Raw genomic sequence first — 21,180 nt, 5'->3', positions numbered from 1 at the left:
ATGTGGTGGTGTGTTGCCTTTTTGACCTGCTGTAGATAGACCCACATGTTGTTAGGGAAGGAATTCCAGCAACATTGAAGGAGTAGCAACATATTTCCAAGTAAAGATGGTGATTGGCTCAGAGGGCAACTTGCAGATGGCAATGCTCCCATGTACTTGCTGCTCTTGTCCTTTTAGATGGAAGTGGCTGTGGGTTTGTGCTATCTAGGAGCTCTGGTGAATTTCTGCATCTTGCAGATAGTACATAGAACTGCTACTTAGCATTGGTGACAGAGGGATTGTATAGTTGCGCATGTGGTTCCAATCAAGCCGGCTGCTTTGTCCTGGATGGTGTCAAACTTCGAGTGTTGTTTCCAAGTAAATGGAAAGCATTCCATCACATTCCAGATTTGGAGATGGTGAATAGGCTTTGGGGAGTCATGAAATGAGTTACTTGTTGCAGCATGCCTAGCCTCTGACCTACTCTTGCACCATTTATATGGCCCATTCAATTCAGTTTCTAATCAACGGTAATCCCCAGGATGTTAAAAGAGAAGACCTGAATGATGACAGTACCATTGAATTTCAAGGGGCAATGTTATATTGCCCCTTATTGAAGATGGCCACTACCTCACATTTGTGTGGCACAAATGTTATTTGCTACTTTTCAGCTCAAGCCTGGATATTGTGTTCCAGAATCCAGGGATTTCCACAAATATGTATGCTAAAGGCCTAAAATTGACTTATTAACTGTTAAAAACAGCTTATTGATTAAATTGCTGTAAACAATCATGGACAGCTGGCTGAAAATATTTGGCAATAATTTCATAAATATGTAAGAACTGGCCTTAGGCAGTGTCTGATGCCAGAATGGCACATGCCTGTGCCTGAGCCTGTTAAGCTTTGTATATATAAAGGGGTATCTACTGTTTTATTACAAATGCTCTTGATGCACAAATGATCCAACTTAAAACTTTGGAAAAATATTTGAAAATAAAGAAAAATGTACAGCAAAAGGGCAGAGTTATGAGATTATAATGAGTAGCTGTAGTTGAAGAGTATGCTACTGGCATGGACATGATATAAAGCCAGTAGTTGGCTACTGTGTTGTAATTCAACAATCAGGAATATAGGAGCAAGCTAATCTCATCCTGGAGTCTGGTCTGCTGTTCAATTAGATCACAGCTATTCTGTATCTTAATCTATCCACTTTGGTTTCTTTAATTCTTGAAGACCTTGCTAAACAAAACTCTTGCTATCACAGAACTAAAGGTTTTAAACTAACTTTCAGCTTCAACAGTTTATTGGGATGTAGAGTTCTAGATTTTCATTACCCTTTATGGGAAGAAATGCTTGTCAGACATCACTCCTAGCTCTATTAACATCATAGCTTGGAATCTCCCAGCAAAGAAAACAGCTTCCTTCATGTTTCCTATAAATTCCTTGAACAATCTTGAACATTTCAATGAGATGTGATTCTATACTAGGATTCTCTCAATCTTTTACATTAAAGGAAACGAGTACCATGCAGCCTGTCCTCATATATGTCAATTTGCACTGCACAAATTATATCTATTGGGCAAGTCATTTCTTTAAAGCTCAGGTTCTCCCTCTGCAGGTATTAAGAGGCAACACCACTTTTTTCACAAGAGAAAAAAATAAATACAATTCAAAATTGAGCTATTTTTGTAACAATAGTAACTTGTGTTTACACAGCATTCCTCATGTGGAAAAATTCTTGTAAACATAGTCAGGTAAAGTTGGCAAAGGAAGGGGAAATAAAGATCTGATTAAAAGCTTGATTGGAGATTGGGGAACATAGAGTCATAGAGATGTACAGCACAGAAACAGACCCTTCAGTCCAACTCATCCATGCCAACCAGATACCCCGATTTAATCCAGTCCCATCTGCCAGCACCTGGCCCATATCCCTCCAAACCCTTCCTATTCATCACCCATCCAGATGCCTTTTTAAGTAAGTGTTGCAATTGTACTTGCCTCCACCACTTCCTCTGGCAGCTCATGCCATATACGTACCACCCTCCACATGAAAATGTTGCCCCTTAGGTCCCTTATATCTTTCCCATCTTACCCTAAACCGATGCCTTCTAGTTCTGGACTCACCCACCCCAGAGAAAAGACTGTCTATTGATCCTATCGATGCCCCTCATAATTTTGTAAACCTCTATAAGGTCACCCCTCAGCCTCCGACGCTTCAAGGAAAACAGCCCTAGCCTAATCAACCTCGCCCCATAGCTCAAATCCTCTAACGCTGGCAACATTCCTGTCAGTCTTTTCTGAACCCTTTCAAGTTTCACAACATCCTTGGAGACCAGAACTGCACATAATACGTTAACAGTGGTCGAACCAATGTCCTGTACAACCACAACATGACCTCCCAACTCCTATACCCAGTACTCTGACCAATAAAGGAAAGCATACCAACACTTTCTTCACGATCCTATCTACTTGTAACTGTACTTTCAAGGAGCTACGAACCTGCACTCCAAGGTCTCTGTTCAGCAACACTCCCTAGGACCTTACCATTAAGGTGTATAAGTCCTCCGAAGATTGGCTTTCCCAAAATGCACCACACATTTATCTAAATGAAACTCCATCTGCCATTCTCAGCCTATTTGGTCATCTGATTAAGATCTCATTGTCATCTGAGGTAACCTTCTTCGCTGTCCACTACACCTCCAATCTTGGCATCAACAGCAAACTTACTAACTATACCTCTTGTGCTCACATCCAAATCATTTATGTAAATGATGAAAGGTAGCAGACCCAGCACTGATCCTTGTGGCACTCCACTGGTCACAGGCCTCCAGCCTGAAAAACAACCCTCCACCACCATCTGCTGTCATCTACCTTCGAGCCAGTTCTATATCCAAATATTCCATGACAAATAGCCTTGTTGACCAGTCTCCCATGAGAAACCTTGTCGAACGCCTTAATGAAGTCCACATAAATCACATCCATTGCGCTGCCCTCATCAAATCCTTTTTGTTACTTCTTCAAAAATCTATATCATGTTTGTGAGATATGATTTCCCACGCACAAAGGCATACTGACTATCCCTAATCAGTCCTGGCCTTCCCAAATGCATGTACGTCCTGTCCTTCCCGCCAACAAATTGCCCACCAGTCTATAGTTCCCAGGCTTGTCCTGACCACCTTTTTTAAATAGTGGCACCACATTAGCCAACATCCAGTCTTCCAGCACTCACTTGTGACTATCAATGATACAAATATCACAGCAAGGGACCCAGCAATCACTTCTCTAGCTTCCCACAGAGTTCTAGGGTATACCTGATCAGGTCCTGGGGATTCATCCACTTTTATATATTTCAAGGCATCCAGCACATTCTCCTCTGTAATATGGAGGATTACATACCTTGAAAATGATTTTCACGATGTCACAATCTATTTCCATACAGTCTATGTCTTCCATGTCTTTCTCCACAGTAAACAATGATGCAAAATACTTATTCAGTATCTCCCCCATCTCCTGCAGTTCCACACAAAGGCTGCCTTGTTGATCTGCAAGGGGTCCTATTTCGCTCCCTAGTTACCCTTTTGTCATTAACGCATTTGTAAAAACCCTTTGGATTCTCCTTAGCTCTATTTGTCAAAGCTGTTTCATGTCCCCTTTTTGCCCTCCTGACCTCCTTAAGTATATTCCTACTGCCTTTACACCTTAAGGATTCACTCAATCTCTCCTGCCTATATCTGACATATGCTTCCTTCCTTTTCTTAATCAAACCCTCAATTTCTTTAGTAATTCAACATTCCCTACAACTACCAGCTTTTCCTTTCACCCTAACAGGAGTATACCTGTCTCTGGACTCTCGTTATCTCATTTCTGAAGGCTTTCAATTTTCCAGCTGTCCTTTTACCTGTGAACATCTGCCCCCAGCCAGCTTTTGAAAGTTCAATATGTTTAGAAATAAGGCATTTTCTTTACAGAGTAAAGGAAATAACATTAATTAAGAACCTACACTTAAAATTTTTGGTTAGAGATTGTTGCTAATTACATGAATTAAGGTTAAGTGTGCACATATGATTCATTAATGCACACTTTGAAGATTTGGAAACGGCAAAAGAAACTTACCAGCTGTTTTACACTGGGAGGTCATGTTGCGGCTGTACAGGAAGAAGCCAGGTTTTGGAAAGTGGTTAGGCCACTGTTGGAATATTGTGCGCAATTCTGGTCTCCTTCCTATCGGAAAGATGTTGTGAAACTTGAAAGAGTTCAGAAAAGATTTCCAAGGATGTTGCCAGGGTTGGAGGATTTGAGCTATACGGAGAGGATGAGTAGACTCGGGCCATTTTCTCTGGAGTGTCAGAGACTGAGGGGTGACCTTATAGAGGTTTATAAAATCATGAGGGGCATAGATAGGATAAATAAACAAGGTCTTTTTCCTGGAGTGGGGGAGTCCAGAACTAGAGGGCATTGGTTTAGGGTTAGAGGGGAAAGTTATAAAATGGACCTAAGGGACAACTTTTCACACAGAGGGTGGTACATGTATGGAATGAGCTGCCAGAGGAAGTGGAGGCTGGTACAATTACAACATTTAAAAGGCATCTGGATGGGTAAATGAATAGGAAGGGTCTGGAGGGGTATGGGCCAGGTGCTGGCAGGTGGGACTAGATTGGGTTGGGATATCTGGTCAGCATGGATGAGTTGGACCGAAGACTGTTTCTGTGCTGTACATCTCTGACTAAACTGTGAACATGAGCCATTCTTAGAATTTATCTGCCAGTAACTCAGTTACACTCTCAAATCTCCAGATTCTCAATAATTAGACAGGTCAAACCAATGAGAAGACAATGTGGGTGGAAATATAAAGTCAGTTACGTGGATTGTGTGCACCAGTTAATTTGGCTCATGGGTCAAATTGCAAGGGCATACAGCCCTTAGTTTGAATGCTGATGATATAGTCTGTTTTCCTTTGTTATACTATTATTGAATCTTTAATGGTAATTAAGTCATATTTTTTAAGATACCAAGCAGAGAATATTACTTACACAAAAAAGTGAGAAAGAAGAAAATTCTCCAAAAAAGGATAATAAATGGGATCAAACTTGCCTGTTTAAATATGAATAACCTGATGCCATTTTTGTTTTTCTCTCCAATAATCAAGTTCTCTATTCCAGGAATAGGACATACATATTTGAAATTAAATTGATTGACAAGCCTGATTTGTCAGTTACTTTCAAATTAATATGGAAAATTCCAGTCAATAAACAATGTTCACAGAAAGAGAGGGGTCTTGTGGCACAATGGTAATAACCTCACCTCTGGGCCAACAGCTCAAGTTCAAGTCCAGGTTCCACACTAGGACATGTTGGGCATGGAAGCAGCATTCATGATCTTGTTCAATTAATGGATAATTAGCCTAGGAATCCTTCCATCACCTCCCCACTTTATCTCAAAGGGGAAATACATTTAAAAAAAAACTTGAACCAAACAGATTCTGTGAACCCTCTAATTCATCATATTTCCTCTCAGAGTAAAAACAGTATTTTCAATCAATCTTCAACCAACACTTCTAATTTAAAAGGGACTTTTATTGACACTGGTGCCAAGTTACAAAATTAGCAGCCAGAGTTACAGTGACTCACCCTTAGATTTGTCATCTAAAAATACGCAAAGAATGACTCTGGTCTCCTCATTCGGCAATTATTGTAAAGATTTTATGGAAAATGATTGTGCAGCACTTGAAGAAAAGGCAATCTTGCTTCTGCCCCCTATCATGGCAAGGGAGAAGGACTGAAGTTACATGTTTTCCTTACTCTTTAATTTGGAAAACCTTGCAATCCCAAAGCAGTAACAGAAAATTGTTACACGGGTGACATGAAAAAAATAACACTTCAATTTATCAGTTAAGAGGCACTTGGGACAAAGACCTAGTATTTGCACAGAAACACACAATAACTTATTGAAACAGATCACCATAAGCTACACTTTGGACAAGGGCCATGTTAAAGAATACATTAAATAGCAACAATACACAGTCCTATTAAATTGACTTTACCCCAAAGGATAAATGTCGGTGTTATCCTTCATTCTGTTCCATTGCAGGATCGCTGTACTGAGAATCAAAAAGACCAAAAAAGGTCTTACAGCTCCCTCTTCTGTATTAAGCATAACAGAATAGAATGAACAGCAAGAAAGTACTTCTTCTTATTGTGACTTATTATTTTTACGACCAGAAAACAAGAAGAATATGCAGATATAATTTCTAGACTGCTAGGATCTAGACTATTTTGAAATTAATAAACTTTTAAAGATTCCTTGATTCCCACACTAATCTATTCCAGAGCTCCAACTGAAGGCTTGGTTGAAGGAAAGAGCCATGTCAAGGATATCTCTCACTCAGAAGACAGGAGATGGAAAAAAAAGGTGGGAAGGGGAATGGGGTGCAACCTAGCATATTAGCATTTAGCCAAATAACCAGCTAACTAACAACATGAAATAAGTGCTCAGGTTATACTTTCCACTCTACTATAAGTGTAAGGAAAATTAATATGGTTATGATGAATTTAAAAAGAGCTAGCACTGCTTTATCTGGTAAGACAATAGCTCTGCTGCAAAGTTAATACATGGAATGAATTCCTGAAGGGGCACATACCTCTAACAGGCCAACAGCAATGGATAGAGCAACTCCAGTGGATCTCAGTGGTCTTTTCCCCTGTGGTACAGGCCAAGGATCACGTTGCAATTCTCCCAGAAGATCAGTCAAGTTCATGTCAATTTTTTGAACTGGTTGCAAAAATCTGTGAAATCATTTTTTTAACAAAACGAATATTTTCAGGCACTTTAGGATAATTATGCTGAGGATGTTTCAGATCCCAAAAGAGTGATCAAACAGATACAAGATTAAAACAAGAAATTTAATAAACAAAAATATTAAAATACAAGACTAAATATATGAACAATAGACAGACAGTGAAGATTTCCTATTTTTACTTGGTTATTCTTGACTATTTGCGCTCTTCTTGGGACCATTGAGATGCCTTCTGTTAGTGAGATGATTATGGCAGAACTTGATAAGTGGTATGTTGCAACTAATTCTCTACAAAAAAAACCAAAGAACTGCGAATGCTGGAAATCAGTAATTTTATGTTCAAAAGTCAGGCCTGGTAGTGCAGCTAGTTTTCAGAGAAATGAGCTGCAATATTCAGTAACAGAAGTATGCAAATAGATTGCACTTCAAGATGCAGGTTTCAATGAATCATGTACTAAACAATACATCGGTAGCAAAAGCAGAAAAAAATTGAATATTAAATAAATATTAAATATATTCATTAAATAAAATGAATATAAAGGGCATAATGTTTCCTCCATAATTTCTTTTCTGTGAGACAACTTTCCACAAGAAAAGTAAGAATGCAGCTATGTATAATTGTAAGACAGGGCCAATGCTTCATTTCATTTTTATCTTTTGATATAGACTTAGCGCAATGTCAAAATATAGCCATGCCCTTAAATGATTTGTTTCTCTGTCATAAGAATAATCCTAAAATATACCCAAAATCCATAAAAGCATTTACTGCAAAGAAAAAAAAAAGAGAATTTCAGAAAGGCAAAGAAAGATTTGATCCCAGAGTACTTGATCACAAAATCCCAGAGTATTTTTAAACTTAAAACATCTGAAATTTGGGAAACTAATTTACTTTGGAACAGGTAATTAAATGCAGAGATTGCCATGCTAAAAATAATATTGATTACTTCTGTCTCAACAAAGAGACTTCAAAACAGGAATTTTAAGAGATGATGAAGCATCGCCTTATGCCTACCCTCAGGATAACACTGTGGTTAGATGTACCATTGAAACCACTATCATTCAGGTATTTTAAAGACTGAAGCTAGCAGCACAAGAAGCAGAATTTACAGCACTCCTTTTGGCGAAGTCCATAATCAATTTATTTTAAATTTTCCATGTTGTATTTAAAAGCTGTCATTTTTTGGAACTTATAGATATTTCATCTAGCACCAGGTGGCTGCAAGAAAAGAAAACAGTGCCTTGACCTAGCAAATAATGTACCCACTTAGAATAGTGCCAGTTGGTGGCAGAAGCTTGTGGTGGTTTGGACACTGACTCCTTATAGTTTGCTCAAATTCAAGTCACACAGAGATGAAAGTCTATTTATTGACTGTAACAATCAAACGTAAAAGAGGTAGCCTCAACCCAGATCCTGAGCTAAGAATTAGCCCATAGGGGGAAAAAAATGGTCTTATTTTGGCATAATTAATCAGAGGTCAGAGGAAGTCTTAGGATAGAACATCGAAAAAAATCAAAATCAAGGTGGCCAGCAACATGGAAATGAGCCTTAAATTTATTGAATGAAGTAGTCTGGGCAGAATAGAGTAATTTCACCTGACACATAAGTAAAACCTTATAATATCAGACAGTGGCATTAAATGCTCAGAGTAGAAAAATTATTTCAGTTGTATTACTAATATCTTTAAAAACATTGGAAAGTACAGGACCTATAAGCCATTTAACTGATCTCAAAGTTAAATCCGTCAGCTTCCTGCCCATTACTTCTTTAAATATTACCATTACAGTGGTCTCCTTAAAAATCTTTACTAAGACCATAGAAGGTTCAAACAAAGCTCGATTAAAATTTATAACGTAATCGCAATTAAGGTTTAATTTTGAAATAAATTTTATATTCTACTAAAATCATTTGAGCTACTTGCTCTTTCCCATTAACTTGATTGAAAATGTCTCTATTTGCAACTCAAATATTTTAAAATAAACACATAATTAAAAAATTAAACAATAAATTTCACATTATGCTGCAGTTTTATGAATTCTCTAAACATAATATTCAACTCTGGCTGATGTTATTTAAATCACAATTTCTCAAATAAACCAGAAACAAGTCAGAATTTCACCCATGATGTCATTCTGTGCAGGAGCTATCCATATGGCTGAACTAATTTATATTGCTATGTGCCATGCTCTCTCAGTGATGGATGGTTATTATCAAAACTCATACAACAGAAAATCCTACCCATCTTTACTGGATTCAAATCAGATATTCTACATACCTTAGCCTATTATGCTTTGATTCTCCATCAACAATATTGCCACATGTGTTATGAACATTTAAAATTACCAAATTTAAAATATAGCAAAGTAACTATCAGCAATTTTGGATTATACATTAGAGAGAACAGGATCTCAGACTATGTTTTGTTTGAAATTAAATTTGGACTTTTTTTGAAGTACACTCTGATCATGCAAAATATGGAACTGATGCATCCTCAAATAATTAATAAACATAACTTTCCTAATTTTAAGATTAAAAACATTCCTTTTACTTCAAAGCTGATTCTTTGCTAAAAGATATTATTTCAGTGGTCATGAAAAGTACAAATATCTGTATTGCTACTTCAAGGAATGTCCTCAGTGAACTATATCAGAGGTAACCAAAAGGTTTGCTTTCTCATGACTTCAGTTCATAGCTGGATTTTGCAGACATGGCTTGCTACTGATCTCAAAAGAAAGCAGCACACAAAGACCTTGCATAGCCCATGACATGTATTTTACTTTTTATGAGTTCAATTTTAATCTTCGACCAAGTTCAGAGAAACCCCAGGTATCGAGAATAGTAATTATCATCGAGCAGACCAGCCGGATTGCAGAATTCTCTAACAGTTAACCAAAATGCACAATGAACCCATTATTTTGCACTTCTTAAAAGGTTTTACAGAGTGAAATAAGGATTGGGGTGTACATTTTGAAAGCTGAAATACCTTAAGAAACTTTTTTAAAAAACTAAATCTCTATGGGTGGCATTGTGGCTCAAAGTCTAGCACTGCTGTCTCAGAGCACCAGGTACCTGGATTCGATTCGACACTTGGGCGACTGTGTGGAGTTTGCACCTTCTCCCAGTGAGTTTCCTCCCACAATCCGAAAATAAGTTAGGTGGATTGGCCATGGGAAACGTAGGGTTACAGGGATAGGGTAGGTCTGGCTGAGTTGCTCTTCAGAGGGTCAGTGTAGACCCAATAGGCTGAATGGCCTGCTTTCACAATGTAGAGATTCTATGAAAGTATCATAATAGAAAAAGTTGACATTACACAAATAGTGTTTGTTTTCAAGGACAAGAGGATTTATTTATGGAAGATACGATGTAGTATACCACTAAATCTCAATTATACCTTATTAGGAGACATAATTTTTATCATAAGTTTTTAAGAATGATATTACAAGGTAAAAGGCAGAGCTCTCATTACTGAAATAATTTTGAAGATAGCCCTCTGCAAGGACTTCAGCAGAGACCTTGTGGAGGTGCAAGAAAGAACCATGAGTAACTTGCAGATTTCTGCATTTAATGGTACATGTGCAGATACCAGAAGTTGCTGTCAGTTTCACAGGGTAAATGACAACTAACATGCATAGTTTTGCTGTCATCATAACTACAAGATCCAGACTAACTATTCTACAATAACTTCATATAGTTATAGTGAAAGTTTACCTGTTGGACGGTGGTGGTTGCTGAACTTGAGGCCCACGACTTGCCTGGGTGGCTAATGGTTTACTTAAGCCCAACATGTCCTAATAACAAAATTGACAATGCAAATTAAAGCCTTTAATCATGCAACCAGATCTACTGTCCACTCCTCTACTCAAACAAAATCGTTTACAGTACAGTAAAACTTGTGTTCCTTTATTAAAGAACATTTATAGCCTTGTGTCAATTTATTGAATGACAAACCACGACAGTAACTAAAAGCAAAAATAACATGAAGTTTTCACGATGGAATCTGACTTCTTCAGTATTATCTTGAGCAGGAATCATAAAGTGGAGGGTTCTTGGCACATTAAAATTCACTGAATTTAAGAAGGATCTGTGAATCTTTAAAGAAACGTGCACAAGCACTTGCAGGTACTGGCCACAAAACAGAGCATCATTTTGAAGTATAATACACAAAGTGGATTTCAAAATGGTTTAAATTTTACTAAGACATTTCTAGGAGTAGCAAACCTAAGTTAGTTATTTGAAATGTTTGATTAAGGCTCCACTGAAAGATCTGACAATTGAAGTTAGAAGTAAAAGCAAAATGTCACAAGGATGAAATTGTATACAAAATCATGATGATGGATGAATTCCAAAATTCATATTTCAGCAAACCTCAAGACTAATTTAGATGAGCATAAAATATCAAAGATTCAAGAAGCAGCAGTACTGATATCTTTTTCACAGTTATTTATGGAGAATTGGTTACATGGAAATCATGAAGGAAACTGGAAAATCTGGGGATGTAAAGGTATTAGTTTTAGGGAGCAAACTGATTAATTCCAAAATAATCAAGGAAAACGTTTAGAATCTAGACATAAGATGATAATGATGACGACGATAATAATAGTAGAAAGATTTGAATCTGAAAGTGACAAAGAAAATAACATTAGTCCATTGTACTAAGCCTTGACATAATAAAGCCAATTATTGCAAGTTAAAACAGGAAACTGATTGTAGTAATAGGAACACTTGAGGAATCTTCAGCAAAGGTTGCCTAAGGAAAAGAAACAGTTATTGAAAATATAGCTGTAATTCAAGTGTAACAGTTCCCCAAGAACCTACAAAGAAGGGAGATGCTTCAGGGCAGTCAAGAAAATTTTCTTGATTCCTAAGAAAATGAGACCACTAAAAGTATGAAAATTTTGTTTCAAAAGTGGAAATATTTGTTTATGTTTCTAAGTAAATAGGTAAATCAAAACAGATATTGGGAAACACCGGAGCAAGTCACTCAGTTATGCTGTCTGCAGATACAATGCATCTTTCAAAGGGGTCAGTGAAGAAGAAAATATTAATTGGAGATGTACATTAAGATTACAAATACGTCCCACTATACTGAGTTGGATTAAAGAGTGACTTGGTAAATGGAGAGGTTCCAATTGAAGTAGTGCACAACTCATTACAAAAGGAAGTGATTTTATTTTGGGGAATAACCTAACTGGTTGCAAAATACTGGCCTCAAAAAAGGCTGGTGGGACAATCAGTATAAAAAGGAGCAGCACAATGTAGCAAAAGAAACTTGGAGATGCTGCAGGAAAAACATCCGGGATTGTTTTGTGACTATGTCATAACTAGACCTCAGGCTTGTAGAATTACGCAGAAAGGAAAAAGTTCTATATTAAAAAAAGGTACATTTTTTAGATATTCAATTGACTGACTCAATTTTTGAAAATTTAAATAAAAGAGATAAAAGGTAAAGAAAAGGAGGCTGACATGTTTCATCGAGCTTCTTTAACAGAAAACAAAACAATAGATCCCGATTTGAGGGTTATACCAAACAGCATTGTCAAAAATTGAATCAGTACCAATACATGTGAATTGTTATTTGAAAAACCTATTAAAGGAAGAAATGGAAACCACTTGAAAGAGGAATAGGAAGCAGTTAATTTCAAGTTAGTTCCAGCTAAGTATCATAACAATTCTTTTTAAGTGGCTCAAGAAATCCCAATAGCAAGTGACTTAATATTAGGAAATTTGTTACAATGCTAACACATTATTGAACTGATTATGTAACTGTATGGCCACATTTTGCTTGATATGCCACATATTTGCAGATTGGGAAAGCCCAATTATGAATTAAGCTGCTACTGTTTGAAGAACCATTTAGCAGGGTCCTAACAGACAGCTCAGGACCCTTAGCTCATGAGTAGAAATCAGTATCTTTTTAACAAGTACAGATAATTTGGCAAGATTTCATAGAATCATAAAATCTCTAAATGCATAAAGAGACCATTTGGACCATCAAGCCTGCACCAAACCTCCGAAGAGCGTCCCACATCAGAGTCAGTCCCCACCCGACCATATAACCCCACATTTATCATAGCCAATCCATCTAACCTGCATATCTTTGGATTGTGGAAGAAAACCAGTGCACCGAGCAGAAACCCTCAGACACAGGGAGAACGTGTGAACCTCATACAAACAGTTGGCCAAGGCTGAAATCAAACCTTGGTCCCTGGTGCTGTGAGGCAGCAGTGTTAACCACAGAGCCACCCTGCCATCCTGTGTTTGACACAGTCATTTTGCTCACGGAATAGGAGCAGAAAAGCTTTCTTCACGACTGAACAGCCCACTTCATGGTCTACTCTGTTCAACCCCCACCAGTTTTGGGGAAAATTACAGCAAATAGAGTAGCAAAAATGTAAGCCCAGTTTTGTTTTTATACAAAATATGGATTACTTGAAGAAATGCAATCAGCTTAAGATTCATGTTTTGCCACAAATATTTCAAGAAATACTGAATAGCTTGCGAATAAAACAATTTACATCTTCCACTCATCATTGACAATCTCAAATAACATTGGAAAGTTGTCATCAAACTTTAAAGGCCACGGTGTGGAGGTGTGGTGTTGGACTGGGGTGGACAAAGTCAGAAGTCACCAGGTTATAGTTCAACCAGTATATTTGAAATCACAAGCTTTCAGAGCACTGTCCCTTCATCAGACGAAATGAGGAGAAGACACATCTGCACAGAATTTATAATCAGAAATCAAAAGATTATGCAAATGGTGCGTAAAGTGTCGACATTATAACTCTCTGCAGTAATCAAGGGTGTCAGATGGTGTGATTAAAGTATTAATAATTGAAGGGATGGCCTATAATCCAATTAATTAAGGCAGAGCTCCAGGAATTCTTCAACAAACCCCAAGTTGTCAGCAGCAAGACTAATGAGACAACCAATGAACTGGAATAATCGACAGAGATCTGTAGTACACTGATCAAAGAAAGTCAAATTGGACTCCTCCAGAAGGCTGCTGCCCCAGGCTTGACATGTATGGTCAAGGGGAGGACATGTGTTCAAGCCAGATTCATCGGATATGCTCACAAGATAGCGCAAAATGTCACCCAATCATTACGCAATGCTCATCTATGCTCTAAATATCAATCGCAATATCACCATCAAACCAGGAAAGGAGGAGCCATCGTCATGCAAAATAGAACGGACTACTACAAAGAAACATACCAACTGAACAACTCGTAACATTACAGACAACTACCTGTTAATCTGACTAAATAACACACACATTAACTCAACAGCCTGGTAAGACCTTCAGAGAATCCTAAGCATTGTGAACCCACAATCTTCTCACATAGGAGACTTCTACTGCCTTTTGAAGATACATAAAGCCAATACACCTGGACATCCCATCATATCAGGCCATGGGACCCTATGTAAGAACCTTTCTGGCTAAGTCGAGGGAAACCCAATATATAACGACCCCCAGCTTTTGTCACGTCTCTACAGACTTCTTAGAGAAACTCAGCACCCATGGACCAGTTGTACAAGGAACATTGCTCATCACAGTAGACGTTTTAGCAGTCTACATCAGTATCCCCCACAGCAATGGCATCTCTGCAACAGCCTCATTACTCAATACCAACAACTGCCAATTTCCAGGCACCATCCTGTAATTCATCCACTACATCCTCACCCACATCTTGACCTTCGACAACCAGTTCTTCATCCAGATACACAGAACAGCCATAGGGACCAACATTGCAGCCCAATATGCCATAATTTTCATGTACAAATTCAAACACGACTTCTTTGCTGCACAGGAACTCTAATCAAAGCTAAACACAGATACACTGATGATATTTCCTTCCTTTGGACTCATGGCAGGGAATCACTGAAACGACTACAACAATATCCACAAGTTTCATCCTACCAGACTTCCTATGGATACTTTGTAGAATCAGTATCATTGCATCTCCATCAAGGATGGACACTCAGTACCTTATTCGACCAGAAGCCCATAGATAAAACTCACAATGCTTCACTTCTCCAGCTTCCCAACTAAACATATTAAAAGAAGCCATCCCCAGTGGACAAGTCCTGCATATACATAGGATCTACTCAGACAAGGGGGAATGCAATGGATGCCTAAAGATACTAAAAGACACCCTCATAAAAATGGAATACAATGCTGAACTCATTGATCAGTTCTGACATGCCACAGCACAAAACTGCAACCACCTCCTCAGAAGACACGACCAATAGAGTACCCTTTGACGTCCAGTACTTCACCAGAGCAGAGAAACTACGCCACTTTCTTCCTAGCTTTCAACATGTCATCAATGTTGACAGACATCTCAAGATAATCCCTACGTCTCCACTTCTCACCTTCAAACAAGTGCCAAACCTTAAACAGATGATCATTTGCAGCAAACACATAACCCTGCTAGGGCAACTTTTACAAGATATGACACTGCATCGACATGGATACAACCATCATATGTGGGAACATCACCTACTGCATACACGGCAGATACTCAGGTGACTTGGTCAATTCTGTCCATCTCATCAGCGGCAGGCAAGGATGCCCCAAGGCATGGTACATTGGTGAGACCATGCAAACGCTACAAAAACGGATGAATGGACACCATGCAACAATCACCAGACAGGAATGTGCCCAGCTTGTTGAGGAACACTTCAGCAGACAAAAGCATTTAGCCTACGATCTTCAGGCAAGGGTCCTCCAAGGTGGCCTTCAATATATACATTAATGCAGAATCATCGAGCAGGCACTGATAGCTAAGTTCTGTATCCACGAAGACAGCCTCAACTGTGATCTTGGGTTCACGTCACACATTACATGTAACCCTGCCACACTGATCTGTATTCATAAAATCTTCATTACCTTCCTGCTTTGACAACATCACCTTGATAAATTGTTATGTTGTCTCTAACTTAATTAGTACGTATGGTTTTGGATTACTTGTTACTTTGGTTCGACCCTCAGTATACGACCTATCATGTTATTTCAGTCATTTCAATTGTCTCCAACACCACCTTATTTTTAATTTTTTTGTAATTATCACTCTGCCTGAATTAATCAGATTATAAGTCATCCCTCCACTTGTTATCCGGCTGTTGACACTTTACTCACACCTCCCTCCCATTTATCTCTCCACCCTGGAGGCTCCCTGCCTTCATTCCTGAAGGGGGGCTTTGGCCCAAAACATGGATTTTCCAGCTCCTTGGATACTGGCTGACCTGCTGTGCCTTTCCAGCACCACTCTAATCTAGACTCTGATCTTCAGCATCTGCAGTCCTCACTTTTGCCTACTTTACTCACACTGTCTGACACTCTGGATCACCTGCACAGACTTATTATTCATGTTGCAGACGTTTCGTCCCCTGTCTAGGTGACATTCTCAGTGCTTGGGAACCTCCTGTGAAGCGCTTCTGTGATCTTTCCTCCACCATTTGTAGTGGCTTGAATCTGCCACTTCCCGTTGTCAGTTCCAGCTGTCCATTGCAGTGGTCAGTATATTGGGTCCAAGTCGATGTGCCAGGTCGATGAACAGCCAGGGAATTCCTAGAGGCATGGCACTCATCCACAGATTCAATCAATAAGCACATCGACCTGGACCCAATACACCGACCACTGCAGCGGACAGCTGGAATTAACAACCGGAAGCGGCAGAAACAAACCACTACAAATGGCGGAGGAAAGATCACAGAAGCACTTCACAGGAGGCTCCCAAGCACTGAGAATGTCACCTAGACAGGGGATGAAACGTCTGCAACATGAATAATAAGTCTGTGCAGGTGATCAAGAGTGCAACACAAATTCCCAGCTCGGCAAACTGAGCCACAACAACGAGCACCTGAGCTACAAATCTTCTCACAAACTTTGAACTTATTATTCAGCCTGTTGACACTCCACTCACACTTGTACAATCATTTGATGTAGTTGATTCTAAATTCTGTGCCTGTTTGTCTTTCTTCACTTCACTTCACTTAACGAAGGGGTAGTGCTCTGAAAGCGTCTGATTTCAAATAAATCCATAGAAACCACAGAATCCCGACAGTGTGAAAACAGGCCCTTCGGCCCAACAAGTACACACCAATCCTCCGAAGAGTATCCTACTCAGACCCATTCCCCTCTTAGTCAACATTTCCCTCTGACTAATGCACCTAACCTATACATCCCTGAACACTATGGGCAATTTAGCAAGGCAAATCTACCCTAACCTGCACATCTTTGGATTGTGGGAGGAAACTGGAGCACCCGGTGTAAACCCACACAGACAGGGAGAATGAGCAAAATCCAGATAGACAGTCACCTGAGGCAGGAATTGAACCCGGGTCCCTGGTGCAGTGAGGCACCAGTGTTAACCACTGAGCCACCCTGTCGGACGATAGCCTAGTGTCGTATGACATCTGACTTTAAAGGCCATGATTAGAGCTTCATACAAGGAAACCCAATGAATGAGAGAAAGGAATTCCCAATTTACTATTTGCCACTAAGGATGTCTCTAATGAGGGCACAGGATGCAGTACTTTTGAACTAATATATATGAGATGACAGGACACTTTAAAATGGCTTAAAAAGTTTATACACCAAAGCTCACACAGACTTCCAACTTGTATTAAAGTTTCAGAGAGAAACTAACCAAAGCCCATGAGTTGACTAAAAATGCTTTTCAAACGTGCTTAACAGAAAGAAATTTACAGCAGATAAAAAGATGAACATACTTCCATAACATCTGCTGTAAAAATACACTAAACACCTGTACTTTCATTTCAAAATAAATCTTGACACTTAGTTTGAAAGTTTATTTCAACATTTAAAGGAAAATACTTCGAAGTTAATTGCACATCTCAAGTTTTCAACATGAACAATATCACCGACCTGAAGCTGTTTTGCTGTTAGGTCTTTTGTGCCTCTGAAGACATAGCTCTTGGAAATACCCTCACAGCCAAGCTCATGAACCTGCACCATTCTGCCAAATGTAATGAGACCAACCAAAGCTGTAGGTGGCAAAAGGCTCAAGGACATTTGCATGGATTCTTTTAAGGCCTGTAGATCTTCATCCTCCATACAAGTATCCACAACATAAAGGAAGATTAAAGGCATTTGAGGGCCACGCTGTGAACGAAACAACAAAAAAAAAATCAAGCTTTGCTCAATCATGCATTTTTTCTAAAACATCTTATTAGCATTATTCACTCGATGCAACAAGTACATTGGTATGCATTCAACTACTAAAAAAAAATTCAAAAAGCTGCGGACACATCGACAACAACTCATATTAAACTACTTTGTTCAGAATGTTTTCTTCCATAAACAGGCCTCTCTTCAATACTGCCCAGATAAAAATTTGAAACCCCAAATGAACTCACCTAATTTGGAGTAATCATTACACAATCAACTCTGCAATGATCTTGAAATTTCTACACCATTAACAATTAAAATCCTTTTCTTAAAGCTGCATTTTTAAAAATTAAATTCATAGGATATACGCATCACTGAGTAGATTAGCACCCTGATTGCCCATTCCTATTTACCACAGAATAAGCAGTGCTGAGGTTCCTGAACCACTGCGGTCCTTGGGATGTATGAGACCTATAGTGCTGTCAGGAAGGGAGTTCCAGAGTTTTAACACAGTGACAGTGAAGGAATAGTGATGTGCAGTTTTAAGGGAACTTTGCAGGTGATGTTGTTCCATAATTTTGCTGGCCTTGACCTCGTAGGTGGTAACCTCCTGATCAAAAAGGCAAAGAACCTGTTGCTTTGCTCAGATGTAGAGAATGGTCTGAAGTAAATATCCTGGAAGGAAAATTCCAGTCATAGTGGTGGGAGAAGACATGGCAATGACGGAAATCACAGGTTTGGAAGGTGCTATCAGGAGGCACCTTGATGAGTCAAGGTAATGCATCTTCTAGATCGTACATACCACTGCCACTGTGCATTAGTGGTGAAGGGGGTAATGGTAAAAGTGGTGGGGATAGGGTGCTAATCAAGCAGAGAAGGCCAAGGTAGATTACCCCTCAGCACTTCATCCTTTTCTTTTGCATTAATGCACCAGGCTTCACATCATTAAAGATGGGGACATTTGTGCAGCCTCTACTCCTGCAAGCTGTTTAAGTGGTGAATGGTAGTGAACAGTTAACGTGGTAAGACCGAAAAGTTCAGATCCAACGTGCTGGATATAGGATCACTTATTCTTTGACATCTTGTTTTTAGGTATGCTTGGTGGTGTTCAAGGCTCCTGCATTCTTTATTATAATCTCCCATTTTGATGGCAATATTAGAAACTGGAGACAACCAAATTTCTTTTCTACATAACAGACATGAAACTTTAAACTGCAAAACGTGATAATGCCAATCAAGAGTTTATTTGACTGATGGCCCAGTGCCTTGTGGTTCCTAGCTTTGATGCTATACACATTTGAAATATATCCCATTTATCAGGGTGATATTGCCACTCAATAAGGGTGGGTATCCTGGATTTGTAGATGGGACTTAGTTTCCATAAAGAACTGTATGATGGTTACACCCAGCAACACCGTCATAGACAGATGCATCTGCAACAATCAGATTGGTGAAAATGATGTCAAATAGTATTTTTCCCTCTTGTTAATATGCAAACAATGTCTAGATATTTACAGGCTTCAACTTCAATGAAGTCAAGAGGTTTCTTGAATTACTGTGTGTTTAGTTGAGGTCAGCAACTGAAATTCAATCTCTGAAGTTTTGGGTTTTGCTTTACTTGGGTTTACACGTTATGTTGTAATTGCTATAGCTTTTTACGACAGCTCCTCCTAATATATCTCTAAAATATTTTCCTTCCTTTATTTTTCAGGTTATTTCTTCTACCTACCTAGATTTCTCAGCCTCTTCTTTGATTCTCTTCACACTGACATTGAACAGCTGCTCATGACAATAACATGTTTCTTGCTACACAGACATTCCACTGCCTCGTCAATTTTAACAACTTTTGACTGGGAGGAACCAAATTTCATTCCTACATAACAGACATGAAACTTTAAATTGCAGACATCAAAATTACCTGCCCCCGGCAGCTAGTTTCTATTTGACTATACACAGCTACTATTCTTCCTCAGATGTTTGTTTTCAGTTGGGGGCGGGTTTAGTGTTGACTCAGGAACAGCAAAACATATTCTTTGTAAGCAAGGTCATTTAAGGTTGCATTTTCGTTCGATTTCCATCATCACCATGTCTTCTCCACCCAATATGACCAAGAGTCTCCTTTGGGATATTTGCTTCTGACCATTCTCTGAATTTGAGCAAAGCAACAGCTTCTTAGCCTGTGTGTTAAGGAAGTTCGCCAGTGATATATGAATGAGGTCTTGCTGTTAAAACTGGCTGAGGCTGCTTCTCACCTCTCCTTGACTATTTTATATTGTCAGCAGTAAAAGGAATAAAGTCCAAAGTGTAAATTATGCAGCAAATTGATCTGAACAGGGTTACCTCAGACAACTTGTACAAGACTAGCATTGTAAAGTTCAATTATATTGAAAAAGATAAGGGCTCTTAAATAGTTCTGTTTAAGCTATTCTAAACCGCAAATCTATTAAATTTCTAAAGATGTGCAAATAAAAGTGAAAGCAAAACTTAAATCTAATATTAGAAAACAGAAATTAAAGGTACAGCAGAACAAGTTAACTTTTGCATTAATGAGATTTGTTTTATTTTTTCACTGGTATTTAATTTCAATCATTTGCTACCAGTACAATAACCAAAAGTCTTGAGTAAAAATGGTTCAACCATCCTACCTGGACTACATACTCAATTGTAGAAAACTGCGGTAAAAGTTCTGCAGGTTGGTTCATCTCAGATATCCCAGAATAGGAAGGAGGAAACTGTTTTGAAGTGAAAAAAATAATCAAAAGAGGTCAGTTGAAACCACAGATGAAAATTACTTTCTCTTGCATACAAAATACTTATTTTATTCCTAGTACTTGACCCAATCGAAGACACTATTTTGTACTGCAAACAGACAAGAGGATAAGCAGATTAGAAAGATGAACACATTGTTGAATGAGTGGTAGGGTAGATGCACCAGCGCTGGGAGAGGAAGAGACTGAAATACTGGATGGTATCCACAAAAAATTGGGCTGAGACGCGGGTTCTGGTAATAGGTACAATGTCTTCGACTGAGTAACAGGATGGGAGAAGATGATTTGTTTTAGATTCCCTACAGTGTGGAAACAGGCCCTTCGGTCCAACAAGTTCACACCAACCCTGCGAAGAATAACCCACACAGACCTAATCCCTTTCTCTCTACTAATGTCCCGATCCCTATGGGCAATTTAACATGGCCAATTCACCTGACCTGCACATCTTTGTGACTGAGGGGGGAAACCCACGCAGACACATGGAGAACGTGCAAACTCCACGCAGACA

The 21,180-nt window shown here is 38.8% G+C and overlaps 1 protein-coding gene across 2 annotated transcripts in view; it reads right to left on the bottom strand.

The window, feature by feature from the left end:
- The window catches only part of sec23a (Sec23 homolog A, coat complex II component), an 87,583-nt gene that overhangs the window by 54,768 nt on the left and 11,635 nt on the right, over positions 1-21,180 (bottom strand). For both annotated transcript variants that reach the window (XM_060829055.1, XM_060829056.1), the window contains exons 4-7: positions 20,550-20,636; positions 17,662-17,898; positions 10,479-10,558; positions 6,617-6,761 (exon numbers count right to left, since the gene is read on the bottom strand). In XM_060829055.1, the coding sequence (XP_060685038.1) occupies positions 6,617-6,761; positions 10,479-10,558; positions 17,662-17,898; positions 20,550-20,636 (549 nt within the window). The remainder of the gene's footprint in view (positions 1-6,616; positions 6,762-10,478; positions 10,559-17,661; positions 17,899-20,549; positions 20,637-21,180) is intronic.

This window comes from Hemiscyllium ocellatum, chromosome 8 (genome assembly GCF_020745735.1).
Source record: "Hemiscyllium ocellatum isolate sHemOce1 chromosome 8, sHemOce1.pat.X.cur, whole genome shotgun sequence".
Lineage (NCBI taxonomy): Eukaryota > Metazoa > Chordata > Chondrichthyes > Orectolobiformes > Hemiscylliidae > Hemiscyllium > Hemiscyllium ocellatum.
Note: the sequence above shows the minus strand (reverse complement) of the source record. Positions and strands in the feature narration are given on the sequence as shown.